General features: G+C 42.6%; 2 protein-coding genes across 6 annotated transcripts; one reads left to right on the forward strand and one right to left on the reverse strand.

The window, feature by feature from the left end:
* The first annotated feature begins 875 nt into the window (after positions 1-875).
* Positions 876-11,254, forward strand: LOC117271801 (dynein, cytoplasmic 1, intermediate chain 2a-like). 4 transcript variants are annotated; one of them, XM_033650207.2, is made up of 17 exons: positions 876-1,015; positions 2,827-2,935; positions 3,037-3,169; positions 3,597-3,732; positions 4,091-4,153; positions 4,366-4,493; positions 5,167-5,253; positions 5,501-5,663; positions 5,749-5,848; positions 6,020-6,145; positions 6,286-6,432; positions 7,076-7,189; positions 7,279-7,412; positions 7,546-7,690; positions 7,778-7,918; positions 9,504-9,629; positions 9,780-11,254. In XM_033650207.2, exons 2-17 carry the CDS (start codon positions 2,828-2,830, stop codon positions 9,879-9,881), a joined length of 1,953 nt encoding a protein of 650 aa, XP_033506098.1. In that variant the 5' UTR covers positions 876-1,015; position 2,827; the 3' UTR covers positions 9,882-11,254. The 4 variants fall into 4 exon arrangements, with proteins under 4 accessions (XP_033506098.1, XP_033506100.1, XP_033506101.1 ...); XM_033650209.2 differs by having other exon boundaries at positions 3,648-3,732; XM_033650210.2 differs by lacking the exon at positions 4,091-4,153.
* Positions 11,189-24,426, reverse strand: LOC117271800 (electrogenic aspartate/glutamate antiporter SLC25A12, mitochondrial-like). Of its 2 annotated transcripts, none has more exons than XM_033650204.2 (18): positions 24,308-24,426; positions 23,537-23,590; positions 21,417-21,562; positions 20,097-20,212; positions 19,486-19,625; positions 19,211-19,357; positions 17,515-17,653; positions 17,297-17,390; positions 17,050-17,134; positions 16,782-16,863; positions 16,531-16,689; positions 15,898-15,950; positions 15,684-15,764; positions 15,117-15,257; positions 14,153-14,291; positions 13,861-14,019; positions 13,669-13,759; positions 11,189-12,205 (listed from the first exon to the last, which is right to left on the reverse strand). In XM_033650204.2, exons 1-18 carry the CDS (start codon positions 24,317-24,319, stop codon positions 11,992-11,994), a joined length of 2,052 nt encoding a protein of 683 aa, XP_033506095.1. In that variant the 5' UTR covers positions 24,320-24,426; the 3' UTR covers positions 11,189-11,991. The 2 variants fall into 2 exon arrangements, with proteins under 2 accessions (XP_033506095.1, XP_033506096.1); XM_033650205.2 differs by lacking the exon at positions 24,308-24,426 and adding an exon at positions 23,928-24,293.
* Between the last annotated feature and the right edge of the window lie 2,126 nt (positions 24,427-26,552).

The raw sequence follows: 26,552 nt of genomic DNA on the forward strand, positions 1-26,552 counted from the left end.
TTGGACATAGCTCTGACATGTCAAGGTATGGACACAGAAAGTCTAGGGATGCCCCAGTGTGTCTGGTTCCAGTGTCGTAATGGCAGATCCTTTGAGTCCTGTGGGTTGCGAGATGACGTACCAGCATGTCCCAAGGATGCTTGATCAGATTTGGATCTGGGGAATTTGTAGGCCAGGTCAAGGCCTTAAGCTCTTTGGCTACTGCCATTGGGGAGTGATGTTGCCATAAGGGTGTTTGCTTGATCCGCAGTGGTGTTTGGGTGGGTAGTGCATGTCAAATGGCATCCACATGAACGCTAGGACCCCAAGTTTCCCAGCAGAATATTGCATTGTAACAAGATGATCAATGTTATTTACTTTAGTGGTTTTAATCTTTTGGCTGATTGGTGTATTTCCAAAGTGGCAATCTGAATCATTTGCAAGGGCCTGCTCTCTCTACGGGGACTCCACCCAAGTGCGATCACTGGTGATATTATGGCATTAATATGAAGAGATTTCTGGTCACAAATGTATCTAAAGAAGCGGCATCTGGGGAGATTATAGACTAGAGCATCTTTAAAGCAATCTGTCCATATTGAAACCCTTCAACCTCCTCAAGAAAACAATCTCTACGACTGGTGCTTGTTGCAACAGTCGGTGCATCACCATCCACAGCACCATTTATAGAGAAGAGTTTTTTAGACTACAAATACATATAATAAAATAATCTAGAGCATTTTACTGTATTGTTTTGTAATGCTGTACTGTAGTATTCCTGTATTTACTGAAGATATAAATACTTTTCTCATTTATATTGACTATTTCTCCAGGGCAATATAATGTTCTGCCAATAGGGGGCGATGATACTCTACTTCAACCACTGTGCCCAACCGCCGAAGAAGAAGACCGCGGCGGAGTAAACTACTGTGTCTCTTCCAGCATCATCAGTCTCCACCATCCCTCCTCTTCAACCTAAACCCACACAAAACTGGACTCTATTTCCCTCCTTCGACTCATATATATCACCGGATATCAGGTATTTTATTCTGCCTTCATGACTGTGTTGTTTTTATTCGTGTCAGTAAACGGGAAAGTGAAGAAGAGAGGCTCGGGCGTTGGTTTGCGATGCTCCAGTTACCGTTACCGTTAGTCGCTTATTGTGACAGCAGCTAGGCCCGCCGGCCGGGTGCCATGGAGATTAGCATGCTAACAGCCAGGATAGCTGTCCGTGCTGACTTTGTAGCCGTTAATTAGATTATAGAAATGTTTAAACAAATCTTTGACCCGGTAGAAAACCTCCATAGGATGAGGGGTTCACTATATAAGAACAAAGGTGAAGGTGAAACGGAAACAATAGCTAGTTTTTGTATTTATCTGCAGGTAGTCTGACAGCGGTTGGAGAGGTGTTGGAGCATCCAGCTGATCTGGACATTCACGACACAAATCTAATAGGATTAGGACATTAATATGACTAGTTTGTAGCTACCGTGTGTATATAATGACATGACTACAGCTCGCTCAGACTTTTAATATAACGTATAACAGCCACATTAATTAACTGAGAGTATTTATTTGTAATTATAACTGAGCCTAATAGTTTATATTTGGAATAGTACACACTCTCAGTCATTCAAAGTTAGCTGTGTCGTTATGGAAAAAAGGCAGATAAAGAGGACATTGTTATCAACAGCTGGCTGGTGTTCACATGCCACCAGTATGACAGGCCCTGGGCTACAGTGGTATTAATGCTGCATAGCTACTGGGTCAGACATCACAGTCAGGATCCAGTAGGAATGATATGTGGAGTTTGCATGCTGGAAAAGGTGAATTTCCTGGTGTTAATCTTAAAACGTATTACCTTTCAGTTGTTAAATACACTGTATCTTTGTTACTCAGCACAGCACACCCTTTTTAAACTGTTTTTGAGCAGCTTATTTTGTTTTATACAACAGTCCAAAAGTCAAATATATTTAGTTTGCTACCATGTTTGAAAAGCAGAAAATCAGTTTGGTGTTTTTTGCTAGAAAAATGTAAATTGATAATCAAAATTGTTGATTTATTTTCTGTCAATTAACTCATCAACTTATGAACTAATTATTCTGTTGTATTGTTTTTGAGCATCTGCAATTAGACCACCATGGCCCAGGGTTGGTGGGTTTGTATGTATGATGATGATGATAATATTAATTTTTATTATATAGTACTCCAGGGATAAGCCCATTGAGGGAAATTTACGATATTATCTTCCTCCCCTTGGTCTGTCTTAATTGCAAGGTTGCAAGGGCTGAAATGATTAGTTGATTAATAGATTGGTTGTTTGACTGAAAAATTAAATGGCTGCTATTTTGATAATTGATAATTCAGTTGTTTTATTGTATTTGTTTTCAAACAAAAATGCCAAACAGTTGATGGTACGAGCTGAGAACTTGTTGTGACTTCTTGTCCATGAATATATTTCAGTTTTGTTGGGTAAAACAACAAAAAAAAATTAATGTTTTGATGAGCATTTGATGGTTCAAGCTTCTAGATTCTGTTGTTTTTGTCCTTTTTGTATCATTGGAAATAAAATATCTTTGGGTTTTTTAGTGTTGGTTGGACAAAACTGACCTTTTAGACCAAATGATTCATCAATTAGAAAATAATAGGCAGATTAACCGATAATAAAAGTAATATGTAATAGCTACAGCTCTACTGAGGATGCTGTAAGCCTAGTATTTACATTCAGATGTATAGTTGAGGGTCCTGATCAGGGCAGCTTATATGAGTCAAAGAGAAAAAATAAGAGCAAGGAGTGAAGTATTAGATAATGTCTTCATTGTGCTGTAAGATCTTCTCTTCCTCCTACAGTATGTCTGACAAGAGTGAGCTGAAGGCTGAATTGGAGAGGAAGAAGCAACGGATCGCCCAGATTCGAGAGGAGAAGAAGAGAAAAGAAGAGGAGAAGAAAAAGAAGGATGTAAGTGACTGAAACAAGAACTTAAACATATTGAATTTCACGTATCATGGAAGAACCTGCCGGGCTGCTGCTTTGTTTTTAGCTTGTTCTCTGCTCTACAGGGAGACTCAAAGCGTGGAGCCGAGGCGGGCGGTGGGTCCTCAGGTGGCCATGAAGACTCTGACCTGGAGAGGAAGAGGAGGGAGGCGGAGGCGCTGCTGCAGAGTGTCGGCATCACCCCTGACATACCCCATGGTAAACATGCATCGATTGCATGCTCCTATTATTATCTCTCACCTTCACTTATCTCTCATCGTTTTCTGGTTGTTTGCTTGAATTGTTTCATATAAGTCACCTCTAACTTTGTGGCCTGGCTTGGTTACCGTCCCCCTCCCCCCTCCCCACCTCATATGATATCTGAACATTTTACATGTTGTTAACTGTGTTGTGCATGACACCTAAAACCTGCCTGCCATTTATTTTCATTCTCTCTTCTCTCCCCTCTGTCTGTCCTCTTGTGTTTTGTCTTCCCCACTGCATGCAAACTCATTCACTCACTCATTCACACACTTCTGCCATATCTCACTCCCTCCCTCACTCACTCACTCTCCCCCTCACTCACTCACTCACTCACTCACTCACCCATTCATTGACTTGCGCACTTACAAACACGCACTCACAGCTCAGCCCCTGAGGGTAGTAACAGAGGATACGTGTCTGTTTCACTACCTAGTCCCCGCCCCCATGTCTCCCTCCAACAAATCAGTGGGCAGCGATGCAGGAAGCCAAGATTCTGGGGATGGAAACGCAGGACCAAGGTCTGTGTGTGTGTGAGACAGAGGGAGAGATGGGGATTGGTTGTTGAGATCATGTTTATATAATGTTGGGTTGTACCTGCATGCCCAGTGTTTGTGTGTGTATTAACATGGTAAATATACTTGATGAACTCTGACCTGTCTCCTCTTTGCCTTTTCACCGGCACGCTGACGTTTCTCAATTAACACGCACTACGTTCTTCTTCTCTCTCTGTCTTTCTTCCTCTCTGTTTGCTGTCTTTTCCCATCTCTTAACTGGCTTACCTTTTGCCTGTCTCTTGCGTTGGGTTTCATCCTCTTGTTTTTCCTTTCTGTCCTGTCTTTCTCTAACTAACACCATCCGGTGGTTTGGCTGTATTAGGACATTGCATTGGGATCCTGACCCCTCTACTCTGCAACTCCACTCCGACTCTGAGATGATGGGGTACTGCTCCTCCTCTCTCCTTTAGCTTGTCTTCCAGCTTTTTTCAGTTTTTGTGGTTTCATCTTAGATTTGTCTAAATGTGTTATATTATGTCTGTACATCAATATTTATGTCTCTACATGTAAAAATTGCATTTACGTCTGCTTCGTATTGCAAACCTGTTTATGTGTGTGCTTAATTCAATGATGGCGTGCACGTGTGTGTGTGTGTAGACGTGGAGCGGTGAGGCTGGGCATGTCCAAAATGACCCAGGTGGACTTTGTCCCAAAGGAAATGGTGTCCTACTCCAAAGAAACACAGACACCCACTGAGGCAGTGACACACACCGATCAGAAACCAGGTAAATAAACATCAGGGTTCCTTAAAAACTTGACATTTAATTCATTTATCCAAAAATAAGGCCTTAAAAAGACTCAAATCAGTCTTTCGAAAGTCTTAAAACAGCTAAGATAGGATTTTGAGTTGGGATTTTTTCTGATGTTGCATGATAAAATCTCAAAATAAAAGGTAACATCTGTTTCTTTTAAATAATTTACTGAAGGCCCCCTAACATCACACAGATCAAAAAAGCAAAAGTAACAACACTCATATTTTGTTTTCTGCCTGGATGCTTTGAGCAGAGGACCCACTGTCTGCTAGCTAACTGTCGCTGTACCCTGGACGACATGGCGGAGTGCAAAGTCGACAAAAATTGGCCATTTAACCAAGATTTCTCAGCATGACTCATACCAGTACAAGGCAATTCATACCAACTTTGGTGAATTTATGCAAAAGATTTTCAAACTCGGCATAATGGTAATCAAGACCGTGGAATCCTACATGCAGGTTGAGAAATACAAGTTGAAAACTTGAATTCCAACTGGCATTAAAAAGTCTTAAATCCAATTTTCCATAAGCTGTAGAAACCCTCAAACTTAGACCTGTTTCCCCAACTTTTTACTTTTGCTTAAAATCGAACAAAAATTAACTTTGTACTGTGTGTGTGTGTGTGTGTGTGTGTGTGTGTGTTCCAGATGAGGAAGAGGATGAGGAGATAACTGATCCACCAGCCGAGGATGCCCAGGAGGAGAAAGATGAACATGGCGAACAGCAGGAGGAGGGTAAGGACAGACGTTTGTGTGAGCTGGCTGTTAATGGCCTTGGATTTTTGGATACCAATAACTCTGGCAGGCAATTCACTGTGCTTTAATAATGCTGATCAATAGTGGGAAAAGTCTCGACTGTTAGGCTTTTACTACATTTTTACTCTTACCACACTAATTTCTATCTATCCTGCAATATGTTACCAGTAAGAAAGATCTTTTCTAGTATTTTTCCTTATCTCTGTATTAAATTCTCTGCGTATAGATATTCCCAAAGAGCTGACAGAAGAAGAGAAACTGCAGGTCTTGCACTCCGAGGAGTTCCTGTCGTTTTTCGAGCGAGGCAGCAGAATTGTGGAGAGAGCTCTTGCTGAACATGTGGACGTCTGCTTCGATTACAGCGGCAGAGATCTAGAGGATAAGGAGGGGTGAGGCACATGAAAAAAAAACTTGCATAATGACAAACAGATGTATAGGCTGGGGTGATAATCTGTTTTGTTTGGTTCCTCCCAGTGACTTGCAGGCAGGTGCAAAGCTGGTTCTGAACAGACAGTTTGCAGATGAGCGCTGGACTAAAAACAGAGTGGTCACCTGTCTCGACTGGTCCCCTCAGGTGAGGAGAAAAATCTTCATATTACGCTAACAAAAAAGCACCCTTGGTCGGGTTTCAGTCAGAACAGACTGGAAATCCTCTGTGATTACTGTGTTGATTTATTTGTGACTCTTAAATGATTCCTTCCTTGCTTTTCTCTGCATTAAATAACGGCTGCTCTGTTCCTTTCAGTATCCAGAGCTGCTGGTGGCCTCGTATAACAACAACGAGGATGCTCCCCATGAGCCTGATGGCGTGGCACTGGTCTGGAACATGAAGTACAAGAAGGCCACACCAGAGTACATCTTCCACTGCCAGGTAAAGAAACAGTTCACATGCAATTACGCTACAAACCTCAGACATAAAGGCATGATCTTTAAGAGAATTAACATTGTTTATTTCAAGCAAATGCTCAGGCAGAAGCAGATATATTTTATTGTAACATTTTCTTCCTCCAGTCTATGGTGATGTCAGCCGGATTTGCAAAGTTCCACCCCAACCTGGTGGTGGGTGGGACGTACTCCGGACAGATTGTCTTATGGGACAACAGGAGCAACAAGCGCACCCCTGTTCAGAGAACTCCCCTGTCTGCAGCTGCACACACAGTAATGCACTGGAGCTCATACACCTTTATGACTACACACACTCACTTAGGGTGCTTTCACACCTGCCCTGTTTGGTTCGGTTTAGTCGAGCTCAAGTGCCCCCTAAGTGAGGTCTGTTTGGGCAGGTGTGAACACAGCAATCGCACTCGGGTGTGCACCAAAACAACCGGACTGAGACCTTCTTGAAGAGGTGGTCTCGGTTCGTTTACAAATGAACTCTCATGCAGTTCACTTGTGGTGAGAACCTGTTCCGACCTTGATCTGAACCAACTGCAGACGCATTACACGTTGTTGTGTAGTGTACTCTTCTTCAACGTTTTGTTTACTTCCTGGATTTTTCCTGCATGGAAATTCTGACCAGTCAAGACCAGCTTTCTTGCGCAAAGCATTTTACCTGGTCCGCTTGTAAATGCTGCCGTGAGAACACAAACCAACTCTAGGCTATATTTTGAAATTTTGTAACAAACTTAGTCCCTGAGCAAGTCCCTTAGTCCAAAGCAAGACAACTCTACGTCTGAAAGCACCCTTAATTTAAGTTCTTATAACATGATTGACTCAATTTTTCTGCACGGTTACATCTGGCTGACTTCTCCTGGTAAGTGCATGTTGTCTAACTCCTCTGTTTGTGCTCTTCTGTGTTCAGCACCCAGTCTACTGTGTGAATGTGGTGGGAACCCAAAATGCTCACAACCTCATCAGCATTTCCACTGATGGCAAAATGTGCTCTTGGAGCCTCGACATGCTCTCCCAGCCGCAGGTACATTGAACTTGAATGGATGATGCACAGACATGCTGTCATAAATATCAGATGGTGGAGTCTGAGGCCGCATGTTGTTTTCCCTGCAGGACAGTCTGGAGCTGGTGTTCAAACAGAGCAAAGCGGTGGCAGTCACCTCCATGGCCTTTCCTCTGGGGGATGTCAACAACTTTGTGGTGGGGAGTGAGGACGGCTCGGTCTACACAGCCTGTCGCCATGGGAGGTGTGTGATCTGTGACCTCTGTCCTCAGTAGCAACAAGTGTCTTCCTATGGGCAGATTGTTTGTTTTATAACCAGGGAGGAAAGGTGGTAATTAGTTGAAGTCCTCACAGTTGTTTTTATGCGTGTGTTACAGTAAGGCGGGTATCACTGAGGTGTTTGAGGGCCATCATGGTCCTGTGACTGGGCTGAGCTGTCACAGTGCTGGAGGACCTGTTGACTTCTCTCACCTCTTCATCTCCTCGTCTTTTGACTGGACCGTCAAACTCTGGAGCACAAAGGTGAGACATTTACAGTCACACACAAGCTATTGAACAATTAGTTGTTTCTTAAAATGAGTCAATTTTTCCCTTTGTTCTTCTGTACAGAGTACCCGTCCATTGTACTCGTTTGAGGACAGTTGTGATTATGTCTATGATGCCATGTGGTCTCCGACACACCCTGCTCTGTTTGCTTGTGTGGATCTAGCTGGACGCCTGGACCTGTGGAACCTTAATAATGATACGGAAGTATGCAAACACACAATGCACTGAAACCTAAAACCTTAATTCCACTTTCACATTCAGGGAAATTTGCTTTTCTGACCTCTTGCCAAGATTTGGATGTGATGGTCGACACCACCCAGCAAGCATTTTCTGGTTTAAAAAACGTCTAATAGCTTTCTACATGAAGACCTGACGTCTAGGCTAAATCACGTGTAGACGTCATCAATTATACGGCTATGTAGAGACCATGTCCAAAAAATGGAGATAAACATATTTTAATTACTGTTGACTCTTCATACGTGATTGAATATCATACCGCACGCCATCTGCAATGGCGAAAATTACATTTAATCAAATTTCAAAATGAAATCGGCTAGATTTGGGTTACATGTAGCTAGACTAAATCAGAGCTAAACATAGCCAATATATTTAAATCACGACTATTGCTTGCTGGGCACAATGAGGCCTGTAAAGTAAATATGTAGGTAGAGCCAGGAGGTGGTTAGCTTAAAAGGTGACTTTGGTATTTTTTAACCTGGACCTTATTTCCCCATGTTGTTGTGCTCAAGTGACTCATAGGGGCAAAAGTTCTTGAAAATGGTCCAGTATTTTTTTTTTTTTAAAGAAAAAAAAAAAGAAAATGGTCCAGTATTTAGTGAGATGGCTGCTGCTGGCAGCGGCAAAACAGCCTGCAGTGTGACCACTCAAAACATGTTCGCACCATCAGTGTAAGACCACTAAAAGTTCTTGTTTTTGTCACTGACAGGCTCAGATTGTTTTAAGTGTCTCACAACATTATGGAAAGGATCCCTACTGTCATAGACCGTTTTGTTAAGAGTAAGATCCTTTTTGTTTAGCTCGTTAAAGCCTCAAAAGAACTATCACCAAACCCACCAGATCCCATTTAAATAAGCAGTAATTTTACTATCATAAAACACACTTGAAGTCGACAGAAAGAAAATAAAACTCATATAAACCATCCTGGTTCTTCTTTCCACTGTTCCAATTATCACTAACTCTAGTTTGGTTGAAAAAAATAAAACCTTTAATTCACCCAGTTGGAGGTGAAAATGTGCTGGCTCTATACATGCTGAAATGAGTGTTTATTCAAATGGAGTCTGGTGGGTTTGCTGATAGCAATTTCAGGCTGTTTCTGGTTAAACAAAAAGGATCTTACTCTTTAACAAAAGGCTCAGTCTCTGTAAGGATCCTTTCCATAATGTTATTGCACACTTAGAACAATAATTTGAGCCTGTCAGTGGCAAAAACAAACACTTTTAGTGGGCTTATATTGATGTGTGAACTGCCCCAAGTAGTTACATTGCAGCCTGTTGTGCTGCTGCCCTCTCATTCAGTACTGGACCATTTAAAAAAAACTGCTATTCCCATTAGTCACTGTGACACACAAACATTGGAAAAATAGGGTCCAGGTTGAACAACACTGAGGTTAGCCTTTAATTTAGCACCAAGACAGTCTTCAAGTACAGCTAAATCATACCATTGTGAGCTTAATCCCTGATGTTATTCCATGCGCCACATGAACATGTTGTAGTCTTATAATGGGAATGCTGCTGACTGAGAATGTGCTTCTCCTGGTGTGTGTTTTTAGGTTCCCACTGCCAGTGTGTTTGTGGAGGGGGCTCCTGCACTGAACCGTGTGAGATGGGCTCACTCTGGCAAAGAGATTGCCACCGGGGACTCGGAGGGACAGGTGCAGGTCTACGACGTAGGGGAGGTGAGAGGTCATCCCTTGATTATGCTTTGGTTATTTCCATGTGGGATTGAATTACTTACTACTTCAGTACATACATCTTCTGATACTTTTTTGGTGTCACTCTCTTCAACTCTTTCTGTACATACTGATTATATGCATTGTCCTCTGCAGCAAATCTGCGTGCCTAAGGCTGATGAGTGGACGCGCTTCGTCAGGACACTGGCTGAGATCAATGAGAACCGAGATGAAGCGGAGGAACTGGCCAACGTCTGATGTCACAATCCCCCACACTGCTAATACATTTCTGTCCAGTACACTACACCACCTATAGCACACTACACGACACTGCCGGAGGAGCAGCGCTCTCCTCTCTCTGGCTTCCAGCTTTTCCACCTACTACAACATGAATTGGCCTGAGGAGATTTGCAGAGCTAGAATGGATAGGAAAGAGTTTTAGACAAGTTTTAGATGTGTTTTTAAATGTGTCTTTAAGGGTTTTAGAGTACACTAGTAGGGAGATGAATGTCATGTGTAGCAGTAGTAGAAGAGAAACCACAGTGACGTGGTTTAAAGTTGAACTGACGGGAGTACAGGGAAGTGACATGAAGCATAGATGCGACTTCTAGCTTGGATAACATCCTCAGGGCTCCAGAAACTGCTCTTCTCCTGAGGCCTCAACCAACTCAGCCCTTTTTTAAATATGCAAACCTTTGTACTTGCACCTTTTTATTACCATTTGAGTGTTTTTACATGTTTTAATATTTTCCAGACGCACTTGTGCACACGGCAGAGAGAAGTAGGAAAAGCTGACACATCACAATCAGATCCTCTTAATTCTCAGCAGCACTTGAATTTGATGACTAAAACAGCTGATGTGCTCTCACATGCACACTCTGGCCTGTGCAGGAGTGTGTCATTCTTACATTTCAACCACTACGATATTTAATATTTATTCTGGTGGTTGCACTTATTTAAATATTTTGTGTATCGTTTTAAAAAAAAATGCTGCTTTGTACTAAAAGCTTGAGTAATACATTCCTAAGATAAGCACTACAAGCTTTTTAACCAGGCAAAATCTGTTAGTGTACTTGCCTTGGATTTCTTGACATTAGTACAGTTTAAAAGTGATTTCTGTACCAAAGGTTATTGTTTTATACTCTGTACCTGTGTAATGAGTAGTCGAAACAGTTACCTGACACGTCCTCTTTATGAGGATCTAAGTAAACTACATGAAGTTTTAAATGGGGGTGTAAAGCTGAGGTTGGAAATTAGTTTTTAACGCAGAACATTAATTCATTTTCATTATTTTCCTTTTCCATCCAATGTTTGATTCCTTCCAGGATGCAGCAGTCCAACCTCAGCATGATAAATTTCAGCTTCAGACGCTTTCTCTTAAATGTTTAAAATGAGCTAAAAAAACACAAAAAAAACCAAAACACTGTAGCAACCATATTTGATATAACATGAACAAGATCAGTATTCTGCATAGACTAATTGTACTGTATACTTTCCTGTTACTGTTCCTCATACAGTTAATGGTTGCACTTTTCCATTGGAATAAAACTCAAAAGACCTATTGGTAAAATTAAAACCATATGGATGATTTATTTCAATAAAATACAATGACTGAATTGAGATACATTTAATTTATTAATATCTAATTCTCTTCTCATGATTCTTGTTTTATCAAGAAAACACTTAATTGAAAAGTTCTGTACATCAGTAAGAGTGATTCTCAGAGACCAGGACCAAAGGCCCCACATTGCCATAACATTACAGTTACTGTATAATGGTGCCGAATGAACGTTACGGAGCTTCGCCTTGTAACATTTTCCTTCCTGTCAATGTGCTGTCTCGGTACAGTTTTACAATATGTACAGTATGCTGCCCCCTGTGTGAGGACCAACCATAGTGAAGCCCCACACACCATGCTGACCAATCTAATATTTCCTATGCCCGCTGTCCAATAAGAGAAATCCTACTCGCACTGAGTATCAGACAGAAAACAGAATAAAAATCAAATCAGCTACTCATGAGAGAGAGAGGAGTGCCGGAGGCTCCGTTTTATACCAATGCTGGAGAGAAGAACACAAAAGATGGAGGTTCCAGGAGCGTACAGCCACTGAAGATACGACACAGTCAGCACTCTGGTCCCGCTGTCTGCTCCGTTACGTCCTCAGCTGCAGCCAGGTCTCCTTCTCTGGCTGGGGACCAGTGGAGCTCACCTTCACCCTGGTGTTTGTTCCTAAATTCGCGCCCCCCCTATTCATGGAGTGTATTTTAGCTCTGTGTGTGTGCGTGTTTTATTTGTGTATCTATCTAAGTGTCTGGCTCCTGGTAGAGGAGAGGGATGATGGCAAAGTGATATGGAGATTCAGACCCTTTATGGGGCCTGAGCCGGCGTGGCAACGACTGGCTCTGGGAGATGTATGGAAGCCACGCCGGAGGACTTGAATTTGGGGAGGTGGAGGCCAAATTTGTTCTCCACACCGGCAAAGGTAGCCGCAGCCAGGCGGTAGCCTCCAACATGGTCGGCGTTGATGGGAGGAAGCTCTGAGATGCGTGACTTGGGAGTGGGCTCAGATCCTGACGGACGACTGCAGAGAGAAAAGGGGGACGGGAGTGATCATTACACAAACATAAGGGCATTTCTAATATAGAAAGGAAGGGAAAACATGTTTTTAGCATTTATAGTTATATAAGCCACCATAGTTCTCCTACTTGCTTGGCACATGGGAGAAGTTTCAGCAGACACCACTACAAATACTAAATCCTTAACAATAATGAATTTACTCATTGTCCCCAAAGTGTGTTCTGTGGTAAAGTTTGAAGAACAGCTTTACTAAATCAGCACATTGCCTGTTATCTCCAGCTTGGTGTAGGTATTATTGTGCACTTATCACTGAAACAGGAACCTGTTCTTGTTTAAATCTGCTCAGCTTCCAGTATCTTTTACCAATGACTGGTCATTTCTTCTATAGAGAACATGAAGCTGAGCCAAGCTGGGTTAATTTATTCAAGAGGGACACCATCTTGTGAGGATCCCTCTGTGTTTCCCGTTTGCCTGCTACAGAGGATCAAGCAACAGTATTTGGAATGAGAAATTATAAATGCACTGCACTTGTATAGCACCTTTCTAGTCTTCCAACCACTAAAGGTGCTTTTACACTACATCACAGGCTGTCATACATGTTGCCACCTGCTACTCAGTAACCATTCACATGCGCTTACACTGATGGAACAGCCATCGGGAGCTATTTGAGATGCAGCATCTTGCCCAAGGATACTCTGACATGCAGACTGGACTGCCACAGCAACAATGCACTACCTCCACTCATACCCAGACACTGTAAATTATCTTGTTTTTGGGCTAAGTGCATACACTTTGATAACAGATAACAGAGTGCTAATCTCACAAGATGGCACACCCATCCCACACAGTGTGAAGCATATAAGAACATTCTGCTCTTATATCACTGTTGCACAGAGTTATCTTTGTCTCTTTGTGCCTCGTCAGTCTGGTTGAACCACTTTACAGTGTTTTGTTCTTCATGTACAAACATGACAACCTAAAAAGGGTAAGCGTATAGTCAGCCATGTGACTGCACCAAATCAAGCTTCTGTGGCAGGTGAGTCCAAACGTTTGACCGGCAGTGCATATTTGCATATCTTTAGTGCAACAGGTATCATCTTATCATGTCATCAAGTGGAATGTGATTCATCTACTAACAAAACAAATCACATGCTAACAAAATGTCATTTGGTAAACCGTTAAGTAGGGGGAGACAAATATGAGGACAGGTACTTCAAATTATTTTTTAACAGAAATTTAAAAGAAATGGAAAGAAAAATATGGCATCAAGAGGCAGTTGCGGAGTTTTATTTCCTGCCTCTGAAGCTGAATGTTCTGTATTTCCATACTGGCCATGAATCCCAAAAGTGCATCCTCACATGCTTCCCCAGCCTCCCTCCCTGTCTGCTTTACAGCTGCCCAAGTTGGACCAAAAAGGGCTACAAAAGGGACTAAACAGCACCTTTAAACAAAAAAAGATTGACTTACTGTCCTCCAAAGTCAATGTAGAACCACCGCTGTAGGAGCTCATAAGTCACCAGAGTCACACCAAACTGAGGAGAGGACCGGCACATACGAGCTGGAGAAAAGAGACACACAATACAAATACAACATGGTTTTGAAATAAATAAAACATCTGAGACACACACTGGATCTCTGCATTCAGGAGTACACACACACCTCCAGCTCCCTTCCACAAAGCCCTGAACCCTTCCTCTCTCATGATCTTCCTGAAGCAATCGATGACTCCTGAGTAAGTGGTCTGTCCTGCCCTCGCAGCAACTTGCAGACGCGTCTTGATGACATCAGCAGGCGTTACAAGGGAGGCTGCAGGGATACCTGAGGGACAGAGTTACAAAGAAGTCAGACGGCGCATGTTTGTCAGTTGAATGGTATTCATTTCCCTTATGCACAGTGCAGCTACAGCGATGGCATACTGCTTCTGCTGTTCTAGGTCATAATCTGAGGTTACCTGCTATTGCTCCAGCGGTGAGAAGCTGCAAAGGTCCCAGCCTGCCCTGCTCATCAGCAAACGAGGTCTTGAGGTGGGCATATGCTGGGAAATAGATGGCAGAGAAGGGGATGTCTCTCAGGAAACAAGCTTTAGCACCCTGGAGAGAGACACAAAGAGCAGACAGACGTATGAGACTGCGCTCGAGAACAGACAATGAAAGAGTGTGAGGCAAAGAAAGAGTGCATACATACCAGACAGACTGAACTTTAGTGGTAATTTTAGTATTTTTCAACCATGACCATATTTTCCCAAGTTTTGCATCTAAATGACTAAAAGAATTAAGTTTTTGAAGTAGTCCAGTATCGAGCAAGAGTGCTCTAGCTGGCAGCCGCTGAGCAGCCTGCTATGTTACCACTAATAATAACTAATAATGCATGTTCAATTTACATCCACTGAAGGTGCTTATTTTCTCACTGACAGAATCAGATTGTTATTCTAAGTGTCTGACACCTTTATGGAATGGATCCCTACAGAGATAGACCTTTTTGTTTAAGAGTAAGATCTCTTTTGTTTAACCAGAAACAGCCGCAATATCACTATTGCCAAAGCCACCAGACTACATTTAAATAGAGTGATTTTAGCGATGTAAAACACACTTCATTCACAGTCTACAGAAACAAAATAAAACTCACAAAAAAAGTCTAGGTTCGTCTTTCTACTATACAAACAATCACCAACTCTGGTTTGGTTAAAATAAACCTTTAATTGACCCAGTTAGATGTGAATAATATGCTGGCTCTATACACGCCAATATTACTCATTATTTCAATGGAGTCTGGTGGGTTTGGTGACAGCGATTTTGGGGCTGATTCTGGGTTAAAAAAAGGATCTTACTCTTTGACAAACGTAAGTAACCCTTTAAATAGGAATCTTTCTCCAACCATTCATACAACCATCTGTGGTGTATTCAAAGACACGTTACCTTGTAGAGGCCGAAGAAGCCCAGGTCACGAACCACGCTCACTGCGCTGACTCGAGGTCCGGTGGTGATCTCGCCTGCCACCTGCAGGCGGATCTTCACAATCTCCAGAGGGTTGGTGAAGATCACCTGAGAGCCTCCAGCCTGGAGAGATGGGGAGAGGACGAGCTTGTTGATACATTTACATAAAAAAAAAAGGATCACTGCTCATGCATCTTACATGTACGTAGCTGAGGAATGGGATCCAAGTCTTGAACATGAAAGTATGAAAAGTAACAATTAACCTGGATTAATTATTTGCTTTGCCATTTCCTGAGACATTAAATTGTGCTAGGCCAATGAGAGTAAGGATGAACAATGCTGGCAAAAACAGAAAATAGTGGCATTGTGTGGTAACAGTTTAACTCTGGATGTAATTAATTATTACTGCATGCTTGAGTTACTTTTTAATGGCCTTCACAACTAAGGAGACACACGCCCTCGAGTGACTGGATGCATTTCTTTTCATCTAGTGTTCATTTAAACAAACAGATAGGCAGGATAAAAGGGTGTTTGGGACAGTGTACTTACACAACCACCGGCTAAAACCTCAGCAATAAAAGGAATCGTGTCATCCTTGCTCATGAACTTGTCCCTTACAAAGTCATTCACCTGCGGGACACAAACACAGGCAAAGACAATTCAGGTTAATGCTCATTACCACTGCAACATAACATGTGTGTGTGCTAAGTAAACATAGAGTCAAGGAGGATTATGTGTTGTGTATGTGAACAGGGGTACTCACTGTGAGTTTGATAGCCTTCTCAGGCGCCACACCTATAAGCTGAGGGACCAGACCTGCAGGGCATCATGGGAGACTGATTAACAGGAGAATCTAATTTCATAAGTATTGCCGGACGAACAGTTATAAAAGGAGATATCAAACAGAAATAAGAAGATGGAAAATAAGACATGAGATCAAGACTGAAAGAAACACACGGAGCTTTTACTGATGATCTGAGAGATTAGGAAGCTAAAGATAGGAAAGGAAAATTTGATCACAATAGGGGTGGAAAGCTGATGATGGCTGCACTCGTTGTGTTGCTGTGTATGAAACACTTGTGTGACAGCTTACGTAAAACAAAGGATTGGATTGAGCTCTATATAGCTAAAAATAGCCAATCCTGATGTGTAAAAAATGCCTTGATTGGCCCGACACCGATCAAATCAGGACAAGCCTATGCTGAAGGCTTCTTCAACAAGCTAACTGCAATTTCAAGACAACATATGTGTTCAAGACATAACTGGCATGGTGAGAAAAAATATCATAAAGTGGAGAAAGATGAAACACGACAAAATGAAAGCCAGGACACTAAACCCCAAATCACTGGCGTTGTGACTGCAGACAGGGAATAACAAAGGTGCCTTTCTGGCCTACCTCTATAGAAGCCGAAGAAGCCCTCGTAGCGAAGCACCTTCTTAGCACAGTCAAAGCTGTTCTTGTACATCAGCTCTCCAACAAAGGATCCTGTGGACCTCTGGTTCTGCATACGAGTCTTCACCAGGTCAATAGGGTACACTGCTGTCGCTCCCGTAGCTGTGTAAAACGCACACAAATTAGATATATTAGATGCTGCAGTGCGACTAAGCATCAGACAGCCATGTGTCTCTGGCCACAGGATAACTCACCTCCAGCGATGGAGCCCAGGGTAAACCTGTAGGCCGACTCTGCAATCTGGAGCCACACAGGCCTGGAACTATCCCCATGGGCCTGATGGGAAAATCACATACAAGACCACAAATGTCAATGATGCCAAAACTGCAAATAGTTTGTGGTGTAAATGTACAATGTGTGTTATGTATCATAAGTAGCTCTGGTGTTTAAAGATATTTTACAGGCAGATGGTGAAACACTGGTCAGTGAGTAGTTGTACACAAAGATCCCTCAGCATCCTACCTGTTTTTGGGTTTCAGCCAGGTGGTAGGGCAGACATCCTTCCTCTAACGGAGCTATCCTCTCAATGTCAGAAAGATTCAGGCGCCTGATACACAGATATTTACATCCTGTTGCTTACTGTCATTATACAGATCATAATATTCACCAGGAAATATCAGTAAAGAAGAGAAGTCTGAGTTAAATTTTAGGATTTGGGTCTGACCGACTCTCTCACAGACTTTAACTGAGTATCAGAGTAAGTGCTTACCCAGAGGGGGAGTGCAGGCCTGACAGCTGATACAGGATGTCAATTTCCATGGGAGTAATCTGACCGAACTTGTTGGCAGCATGAACAAACTCCTCTGCAAAGACACAGAGATAAGAGAATTTTTTAAATAGTGACATGGACATTCCTGACACACTCATGCAACGTCTTGAGCTGCAAGTCAAAGACACAGCATCACAGTAATGTAACAGTTTGTGCACCTTTGGTCACGAGTGTGTCCTTCCGCGTGCCAGCCAGTGTGCTATAGATCTTGCGAATCAGCTCCATGTTGTTCAGGAGGGAGTTGAAGGCGTTGAAGTACGAGAAGCTGACCAGGTGAGAGGTGCTTCCACCTGCAGCCTGGCAGAGGAAGGACATGTTAGGTACTGCTTTTTTCTTTTTTTTTTTAATATTTAACTCTTAATGAGATGGAAAACATATTGCTCAATGCTGTGTTATGTAAATTAAAACTGTAACTGAGTAACTCTACTCCTAAAGTCATCATATTGTATTCTTAGAATTTGTAATTTGTGTCCATGTTTTTCTGACCAAGTGACTAATGGGAACAACAGTTTTTGAAACTGGGCCAGTATTGAGCAAGAGGGCTGCTGCTGGCAGCGACGAAACAGGCTGTAGTGTAACCACTTGGGTGATTTGGCACAGTCAATGTACGTCCACTAAAAGTGCTTGTTTTTGCCACTGACAGGCATGTATTGTTATTTCACGCATCTGACAATTTATGGACAGTATTCTTATGGAGACAGACCTGAAGACCCTTTTTGTTTAATCAGAAACAGCTCTGAAATCACCACCACCATACCCACCAGACTCCATTTATATAAACAGTAATTTTATCATCGTAAAACACACCTCATTCAAAGTCGACAGAAACAAAATAAAACTTGCGAAACCGGCTTGGTTCATCTTTCCACTGGTTCAGCAATCACAAACTCTGGTTTGGTTAAAACAAACATTTAATTCACCCAGTTAGATGTAAAAATATGCCAGCTCTACACACGCTATAATCACTGTGAGTTTAAATGGAGTCTGGTGGGTTTGGTGATGGTGGTTTCAGGGCTGTTTCTGGTCAAACAAAAAAGGATCTTACTCTTAAACAAAAAGGTCTGTGACTATGGGGAAGCTTTCCATAATGTTGTCAGACACTTCTTTCTGTCAGCGGCAAAAAAAGGATTTTTAATGGACGTAAACTGACGGGCAAACACACCCTGTGTCATTACACTGCAGCCTGTTTTGCTGCTGCTAGCTGCAGTGCTCTCGCTCAATTCTGGACCAATTTCAAATACCTTTGTTCCCATTAATCACTTAGACACAAAAGGTTGAAAAATACATAACTGAGTCTTTAATAATTCATCTCTTGGCAGTGAGGAAAACAAATTTATAACACAAAAATACATTCCTAACTCAGGGTAGCACCTCAGTGTTAACCACCACAACTGACCCCGTCAACAAGTGTTGGAGATCATAGTGGGAATTTATCTAAACACCTATCGCAAGAAAACACTGAGGAGCCTGAGCAAATGACCAGTATGCTTTAAGGCTAATAACCACAGCTGCAAAGCGGATGAGGATTTACATCTGCTGAGCGTGTATACTTACATAACCTCAAAGGTCAGAGTGGATTATATTGCCACTAGCCAGTGATCAAAACATCAGTATTGTTCTCATGGTTTGCAGCAAATTAAAAAAATTATGTCCCTGTTCTCCTTGATATATTCACAGTTTGCTGCTCCACAAATTGGGAGATGCTGTACCCTAGTAAAAACTGAAATGACTAGGCTTCCAGCTATGAAAATTAATTTAGAGCTGTGGTTCTCTGAAAATAACACTCATCCTCCAGTCAATCAGAACGGGATATTCCCAGTGTTCTCAGCTCTTCATGCACACACAAACACTCACAGAGACGAGGTTCTCCTCCACAAAAGGTGTGAGCATGTGGTGTCTGATGGTGGCCATAATGTCACTGAAGTCCATGGCGGTGATGACGCCATTCTTCCCTTTGTCTTTCTGGGCGAATGCCTGACGTGCATGCTCCAACTGCAGCTCCTAAGAACATGACACCACAAGGCTGAGTGTAAATACAGAGTACTGTTAAACTTAAGGAAGGAGAGATAGAGTGAAAAAATAGAGAAATTAGAAAAACTGATCAGTGTGAGTGTGTGTAATCGGCACACCTGCAGGAACTGGGTGAACTCGAGGTAGCTGAGGTGTTTCTTGCGGTCGTGCCCAAAGTGCAGACGGATGAACTCGCAGTCCCAGTTGAAGGGAATGTGGTGGTGCACTGTGGTCTGGCTGAAGATGTCCCGCACATTCTCTGCAGCACAAGTACACATTCAAACAAGGAATCAATCTTTGGGACAATTTCAATAAACAACAGTTAAGTCATTCAAATGCCGTAACACAAAGCTTTGTATGTGTGATTTAAGAAAGTAGGTAGAGGCAGGAAGGAAAGCGGAACGAGTGCGTGAGAGCTATTATGTAAGTCTATCCATGTGTAATATCTTAGACTGAGGAGTAATCTGGTTAACAATGCCATGTTAGGAAATTCTTTCTCCACGTTGCACTGCAGGAAAACTTTATGAATGCTCTGATGACACAGCACACAAACACGTCAGGGATGGATTCAGTGCTACTGCAATTTAACTGGAAAATTTCCTCCAAAAACTGACGATGAAAATATTCCACACAGTGTAAAGTGAGAGATTTAAATTGTAATTCTTTGTATTCATTGAAATCATGTGAACAGAAGTCAAAGTGGAAACACAGGAAACACATTGACTCGTACCAAAGGAAATGTTTCCAGTTCCATTCTTGTCAAACAGCTGGAAGGCGACTATGAAGAGAGTGTCAGGCGCACACAACACCGATTCGAATGCAAGAAACTCCTGGAAAGAGATCAGCCTGCATATGTGGTGTAAAAGAAAACACACATACATATTGTTAAAACAAATACATCACAGACTTTGAAATAAAGCAAAGATCAGATCATATTGTATTTCTTAAAGGAGCAGTTCAGGTGTAGTAGTTGGTATTTTTCAACCTGGACCCTATTTCCCATGTTTTTGTGTCAAATAGACAATTTTCTTTTGGTCTAGTGTTAAGCGATGTGCTGCAGATGACAGCTATCTCTCAGCTGCTTTCAATTTACATGCATTTAAAGTGCCTGTTTTTGCCACTGACAGGCTCAGATCATTATTTTAAGTGTCTGGAAAGAATCCCTACAGAGAGAAAACGTTTTGTTTAACAGGAAACAGCCCCAACATCTTTATCGCCAATTCCACCAGACTCCATCTGAATTAACCGTAATTTTATCACCGTAAAACAACTTCATTCAAAGTGGACAGAAACAAAATAAAACTTGTGTAAACCGTCTTGGTTCACCTTCAATAACAAACTCTGGTTTGGTTAAAATAAACCCTTAATTCACCCAGTTAGATGTGAAAATACGCTGGCTCTATACACACTAAATTTACTGTTTATTTCAATGGAGTGTGGTGCAATTGGTGATAGCAATTTCGGGGCTGCTTTTCATTTAACAAAAAAGGATTTCACTCTTAAAAAAGGTCTACCTTTGTAAGGATTCCTTCCACAATGTTGTCAGACATTTAAAACAATAATCTGAGCCAGTCAGTGGCAAAAACAAACACTTTTGTTGGACGTAAATTGAGGGTGTGGACATGCCCCAGGTGATTTCACTGCAGCCTGTTTCACGGCTGCTAGCTGCAGTGCTCTCTCTCAATACTGGAGCAATTTCAAACATTGTCGTTCCCATTAGCCATTAAGACACAAACACATGGGAAAATAGGATCCCAGGTGAAAAATACTGGACTCTCCCTTTAACTGAAAGGCCAGACAACAAATGAATTACGACTGACTTTCAGTTCTGGATAAATTGTCACTAAGGTTTCCTGAACACATCCGAGCACTTGGTCACTTGATCAGTGGAGTGTGTGTGTAATTTGTGCGCACATAACAGCATGCACAGAGTTTTATCTTATCTGTAAGTGGTAATAATAGCAAGTGCTGATCAGCTTGGCTCAATAAAATGTCAATTAGTATTGATAAGCTGCGTGTAAGCATGTGTGTGTGCATGCATAGTACGTACCCGTCCTTTGTGGTGTCAGCAACAGCAGCAATGAGCTGGACAGTTTTGGGGTTGTGGTGGATCTGCGTGTGAAGTCCTAGATACCTCTGGACAAAGTCTCCTGGGGTCATGAACTTCTCGCCATCCTTGTCCACAACACTGGCATACTGGGAAGAGAAAGATAAAACGACATCAGTGTGGATACCTAAACGTTCGCAGGCGCCAACTTCTTTTCCCTCAACCCTAAGTGAACTACTTGACAGTGACTGAATTATTCATCGTCATGCAATTTATCCAGTCTACAGAGTAAACTGCTTGTACACCTCCAGTTATCTCTGTAAATGGTGTGCAACCTTTATATAACCTAGAGTATATCCTTCTCACTTCTCATTAATGGCTTTGGTGACCCTCACAGTGCCCTAGCTAATGACCTGTTGGGTCAGTGTTCAGAGGCATGAGTGTGGAGCATGACAAGAATATGGCTCTGAGTGAACCACAGGTCACAAGCTTTGACTATTGAACACTATAAAAGGTTGCATGTGCTACTACTACACTACACTATACTGACTTCGCCTTTCTTTCTTTAACATTCTTACAGATGCAAACTATTGACAACAGCGTTCAAACAGAATTATTTTGAGGTTACTGGCTCACGAAAACATCAGCTCTGTCACTGGTCTTTTAAGCTCTGCTGGCGATTCATGCAGCACATGAAGGTCATCAATCTTGCTGTGGTGGCACGACATGTCCGAAGTACACTGGCCCACACTGCGCACGCATGAGCAGGGAAATGTGCACTGATGTTTTTAGCTTGAGCTGGTAAGCTATTTGGCCTTTGTAAATCAGGGTACTGACAACTGCTGGCCCACACAGAGGGCAACACAGTCACCTCACGGCACACAGTAGAGCAAAGTAAAGGTTATCCAAATCCACTCAAGGTACTGATTACATCTTGTGTTTCTACACAGATCGGCCTGCCTTCATATTAGTGTTGTCACGATACCAAAATCTTTGTTTCGGTACCAATACCAATATGAATTTTGATACTTTTCGATACTCTTCAGTACTTTTCCTAAGAAAAAGTCCTTCTGGATACAAACCTTTAGAACAATAAATAGTAGGGGTGTAACGGTACCAAAAAAATCATGGTTCGGTAAGTACCTCGGTACGGACGTCACGGTTTGGTAACTGAAATGTTCCACCAAGTTTGTGTTGTCTCGTGTTGTCTCCCTTTGCGAGGCAGACTTTCTCTCGTCTTTTTTCACGTGCGCCAGCTGCAAATGTTGATACAAGTGTTGTCATACACACCACTTGTGCAATCTGTGCTCCAATGGGAACAAGAAAGGCATTTGTGTGCATAAATGAGTAAAATAAATTAACTAAATTAATGAACTGAATCAGTTTCAAAGTACCAGTATTTTCCAAATGCAGTATAGTACCGTTTGGAATACTGTAGTACCGCGGTACTATTTTAGTACCGGTATACCGTGCAACACTACTTCATATGCGTTGACATGCAACAGCCTTTACTCTGACTCAAAATGTTTCTATATACATATCATGACCACTGGTATGACACTGTGGTTCATGAGCCATGAAGTACAAGGACATTGTGGTCCTTGCTTGCTTGCGTGAAACACAAACAGACAATTATGCCTGAACTGGAACTTGAAATATGGACCTTAAGATTTAAAGCACTAAGCTCCACAGGCTATCAATGACACTGCCACACATTCCTTTAACATGTTTCAACAGTCAAAGCAGACTTCTCAGGCAACCAAAATAACCACTCCACACACAATGGCTGCTGCTAGGTCAACAACTATAATCCACTATTGTTGTGGATTGTGTTTAAGCTTCAACCTCTGTCAGAAAACACAATAATCCCAATTTGAGCACTGACAAGCTGGTTAGTTACAGTTATGTATGCTTTAGTGTAACAACAGAAGACTGTGCTGGACTTTTAACTGTGGCTAATGCTGTAATTCAAACCCCATGACAAACCTACAAGCTCACTCCCCCAGTGAAAACACTGCTGGGTGAGCTGTTATCTACCAACACAAATACAGCTGATGCATATGCTATATTTATGAGTAATCTGACATTGACTAAAGACACATTTGAGGCTGATTTTGTCTTACCTTCTGGAAGATTGATTTCAGCTCACTTGGGTCCCCGCGTTTGGTAGATTGCACCTAAAATAATGCACATTAAAACAACATTATGACACTGTTTTGCAGGTGTATTGGACTTAACATGAAGCAAAACATGCAAGCTGCTCTGAGTGAATGTCTCCTTGAAACGTCCACTACTGTGGAGGAGACACACAACCCACTGCAGCAGACATGGCACACACACACACACACACACAAAGCGAAACGACTACACTTTGGCTTCACCTCATGTTGAGCAAGTTAGGCAGCTAGCTGAATAATGGAGCAGCCAAACCACTAAAGCACAAGCCCCAAACTAACGATACAGCTGTGTAGCCGGCTAGCAAGCACAAACTACTCATGTGAGGAGGACACGAACCGTTGCAATGACACGTTAAGCTTTACATCGGCAAAACGCGACAGGACGAGAGCAAAGCGACAAACTGTGCTCTTGCTATGACAAGATGGCACTTCAGCTAGCGTTTGTGGATTTGTCACGACAGCCTCTGATAGCTGTTTTAGCATTCTCTCGCTAACTCCGAGGTTGTGGATGTCTCATCAAGGCCAGCAGCCACCGCCGGGCGGCAGCTAGCCCAGTGATGCTACAGCCTCCCGGAACACCCCGTCACAGACACCCCACCCGGACAGCACCGGGGAGTCTAGCTTTAACGACCCCCTACGAGAGAAAACGAGCAGAAGGCATGCAGACATGTTAAAGGAGAGGTTTGAAAATCGCTAAAGGAGCGATGCCGAAGTCACCTTGACCGCCATGCTGGTTTGACGTCACGTACAGTGAGAGAGGAAGGCGCAGACGCCCTCGTACGTGAAGTGTAGTGTAGTGTAGTGACATGAAAACGGCGTTGCCTCTCAGGGATAGAAACAGCCTGTCAGTAAATGCCACCATCAATCATACAACCAGTTCCCATCAAATCACTTGAGGGTTAAATGAAGGTTTTATTGTGATGGCTGTATCTTGTTAGTAAGTGAACGCGCGCGTGCATGCACTCTTTCTTTCATGATGATGCAAGAGGTGTTTATCTTGCACTGACATGTAATTATAGTGCACATACTTTTGAGTGAGACCTTGCAGCTGGAGATTCTCACTACCACTTTTACTACCAGTACTGACGGAAGTGCGCAGATCTTTAAGGTTGCAGGACCACAACATGGGCGGATTCTAACCCAATGACCCCCCTGTGCACAGACATGCAAAAGTCCCCACCCCCTCTCCTGCATAGGGAAGAGACTGGTTTTGCCTCATTTTTGGGTGTATTATGTCTCTTTGAGGTTGTTTTGAGTCTTTTTTGGTAATTTTGTGTCTCTCTAAGGGCGCATTCACACCAGGATAGTCCAGGGGACTCCGTTCAATTGGTCAAGGAATGGTTCACTCTCACACTGCACGTTTTAAAGCAGACCAAACCGCCTGGACAACAGCTGCTCGTTTGAGGGCTGTATTGCCTGAAACGACCACTGACCAGGAAGTAAAAAAGCATGACAGCACCCCGACTATGGAACTCCCTCCCCCAACCTGTTCGCCACTCTCCCTCACTTCCCATATTCAAATCCCGCCTGAAAACCTACCTCTTCTCCCAAGCCTTCGACCTCCCCTACCCCTAACCACCTCCACCCCACTGACCGCCTGTGTTACATCCCATCATTTCTTTTGTTTGCTATGTTGTCTTCTGCTTGTTCCCCCGTCTGTCACTACCCCTTTTGTGTTACTATGTAAGCGTCTTTGGGTCTTTGAAAAGCGCTATACAAATTTAATGTATTATTATTATTATTATTACGAGGAAGAAGAAAACATGGCTCGTCGATTGGCCAGGACCGAAAATGGAAATCCATCGCCTTAATATATTGCTGTCGCAGTTTGTTTGTTTTTTTACCTTAATGCAACACTTATCCGCCGACTGATTAAATCTGCCTGCCGTGATCCTCTCGCTAAACAATTTCAAAACTGCTTCTCCTGGTTTACACGGTTGGCTTTGTTTTTTCTACCCAAAATGCCATGCGCTGTACATCACTTCCTCTCTTTGGTTCACTTCCTCTCTTTGGTCCGCTGGATAGTCCGTTTGCATTTCCCACTGTAAAAGAACCGCACCAGGGTTCACTTGCAAGTGAACCGAGACCCCCAGTTTTCAAGTGGACCAGGGTGCACTCGTTTGGTCCGCACTAGAGTTCGGAAGAGCGTTCACACCACTCCAAACAAACCGATCTATCTGCTGAAGCAGACCAGGGTTTGTTTTAAGCGGACCAAATAGCGCCAATGTGAATGCATCCTAAGAAGCCTTTTCCACCAACATTAGCACATGTATGCAGGTTTTCTTAACACGGGTAAAGGCCTTTGCGCACTGAGTCTGTTTTTTTTTTGTGGATGTTTTTTTTTTAAATCCCCATCTGAAAAAAGTTTGGTGTGAAAATTTGGTGCAATACGTGACAAAATGAGAAGACACATTCCCTCTATTGCCTCTCTCCACCGAAGTTACCCTTCCTGTCTCAAATTTGGCACTGCAGCTGCATGAAGAAGCAAAGCTTTGCTCCCTGTCTCCACATTCTGTGTGCAGTCCACATCCTCCTCCTCCTCCTCATCATCCACCTGAATATGACTATCTGACCTGTTGAAAGTGAGCTGTCTCAGTTATAAAAGGATTCTGTGCACCCCGTTCCTCTGTCTTGTCACAGATGTGTTTTGCCACCACATTTCCTTCACTGATTCCTGGTCAGACATCTCTAAAGGCATCTGATAGATGTGAAAAACGCAGAAAATATGATGGACAAAAGTTTCAGACTCAGTGTGCAAACGTAATTAACACGACGTAAATTTCAGACGTAAAAAATGGACTCACTGTGCAAAGGCCTTAAACCTGCTAGTAGACCACAACTGTTTACATGGCTCTGCAGCAGACAAATATGCCTGGGGTGTGGTGTTTGTGTGTCACATTCAGTATCACAGACAGGCTGGAAAACAGTGCAACTCAGTGCAGACTAATGTGGAATGTTTGAG

This window comes from Epinephelus lanceolatus, chromosome 12 (genome assembly GCF_041903045.1).
Source record: "Epinephelus lanceolatus isolate andai-2023 chromosome 12, ASM4190304v1, whole genome shotgun sequence".
Lineage (NCBI taxonomy): Eukaryota > Metazoa > Chordata > Actinopteri > Perciformes > Serranidae > Epinephelus > Epinephelus lanceolatus.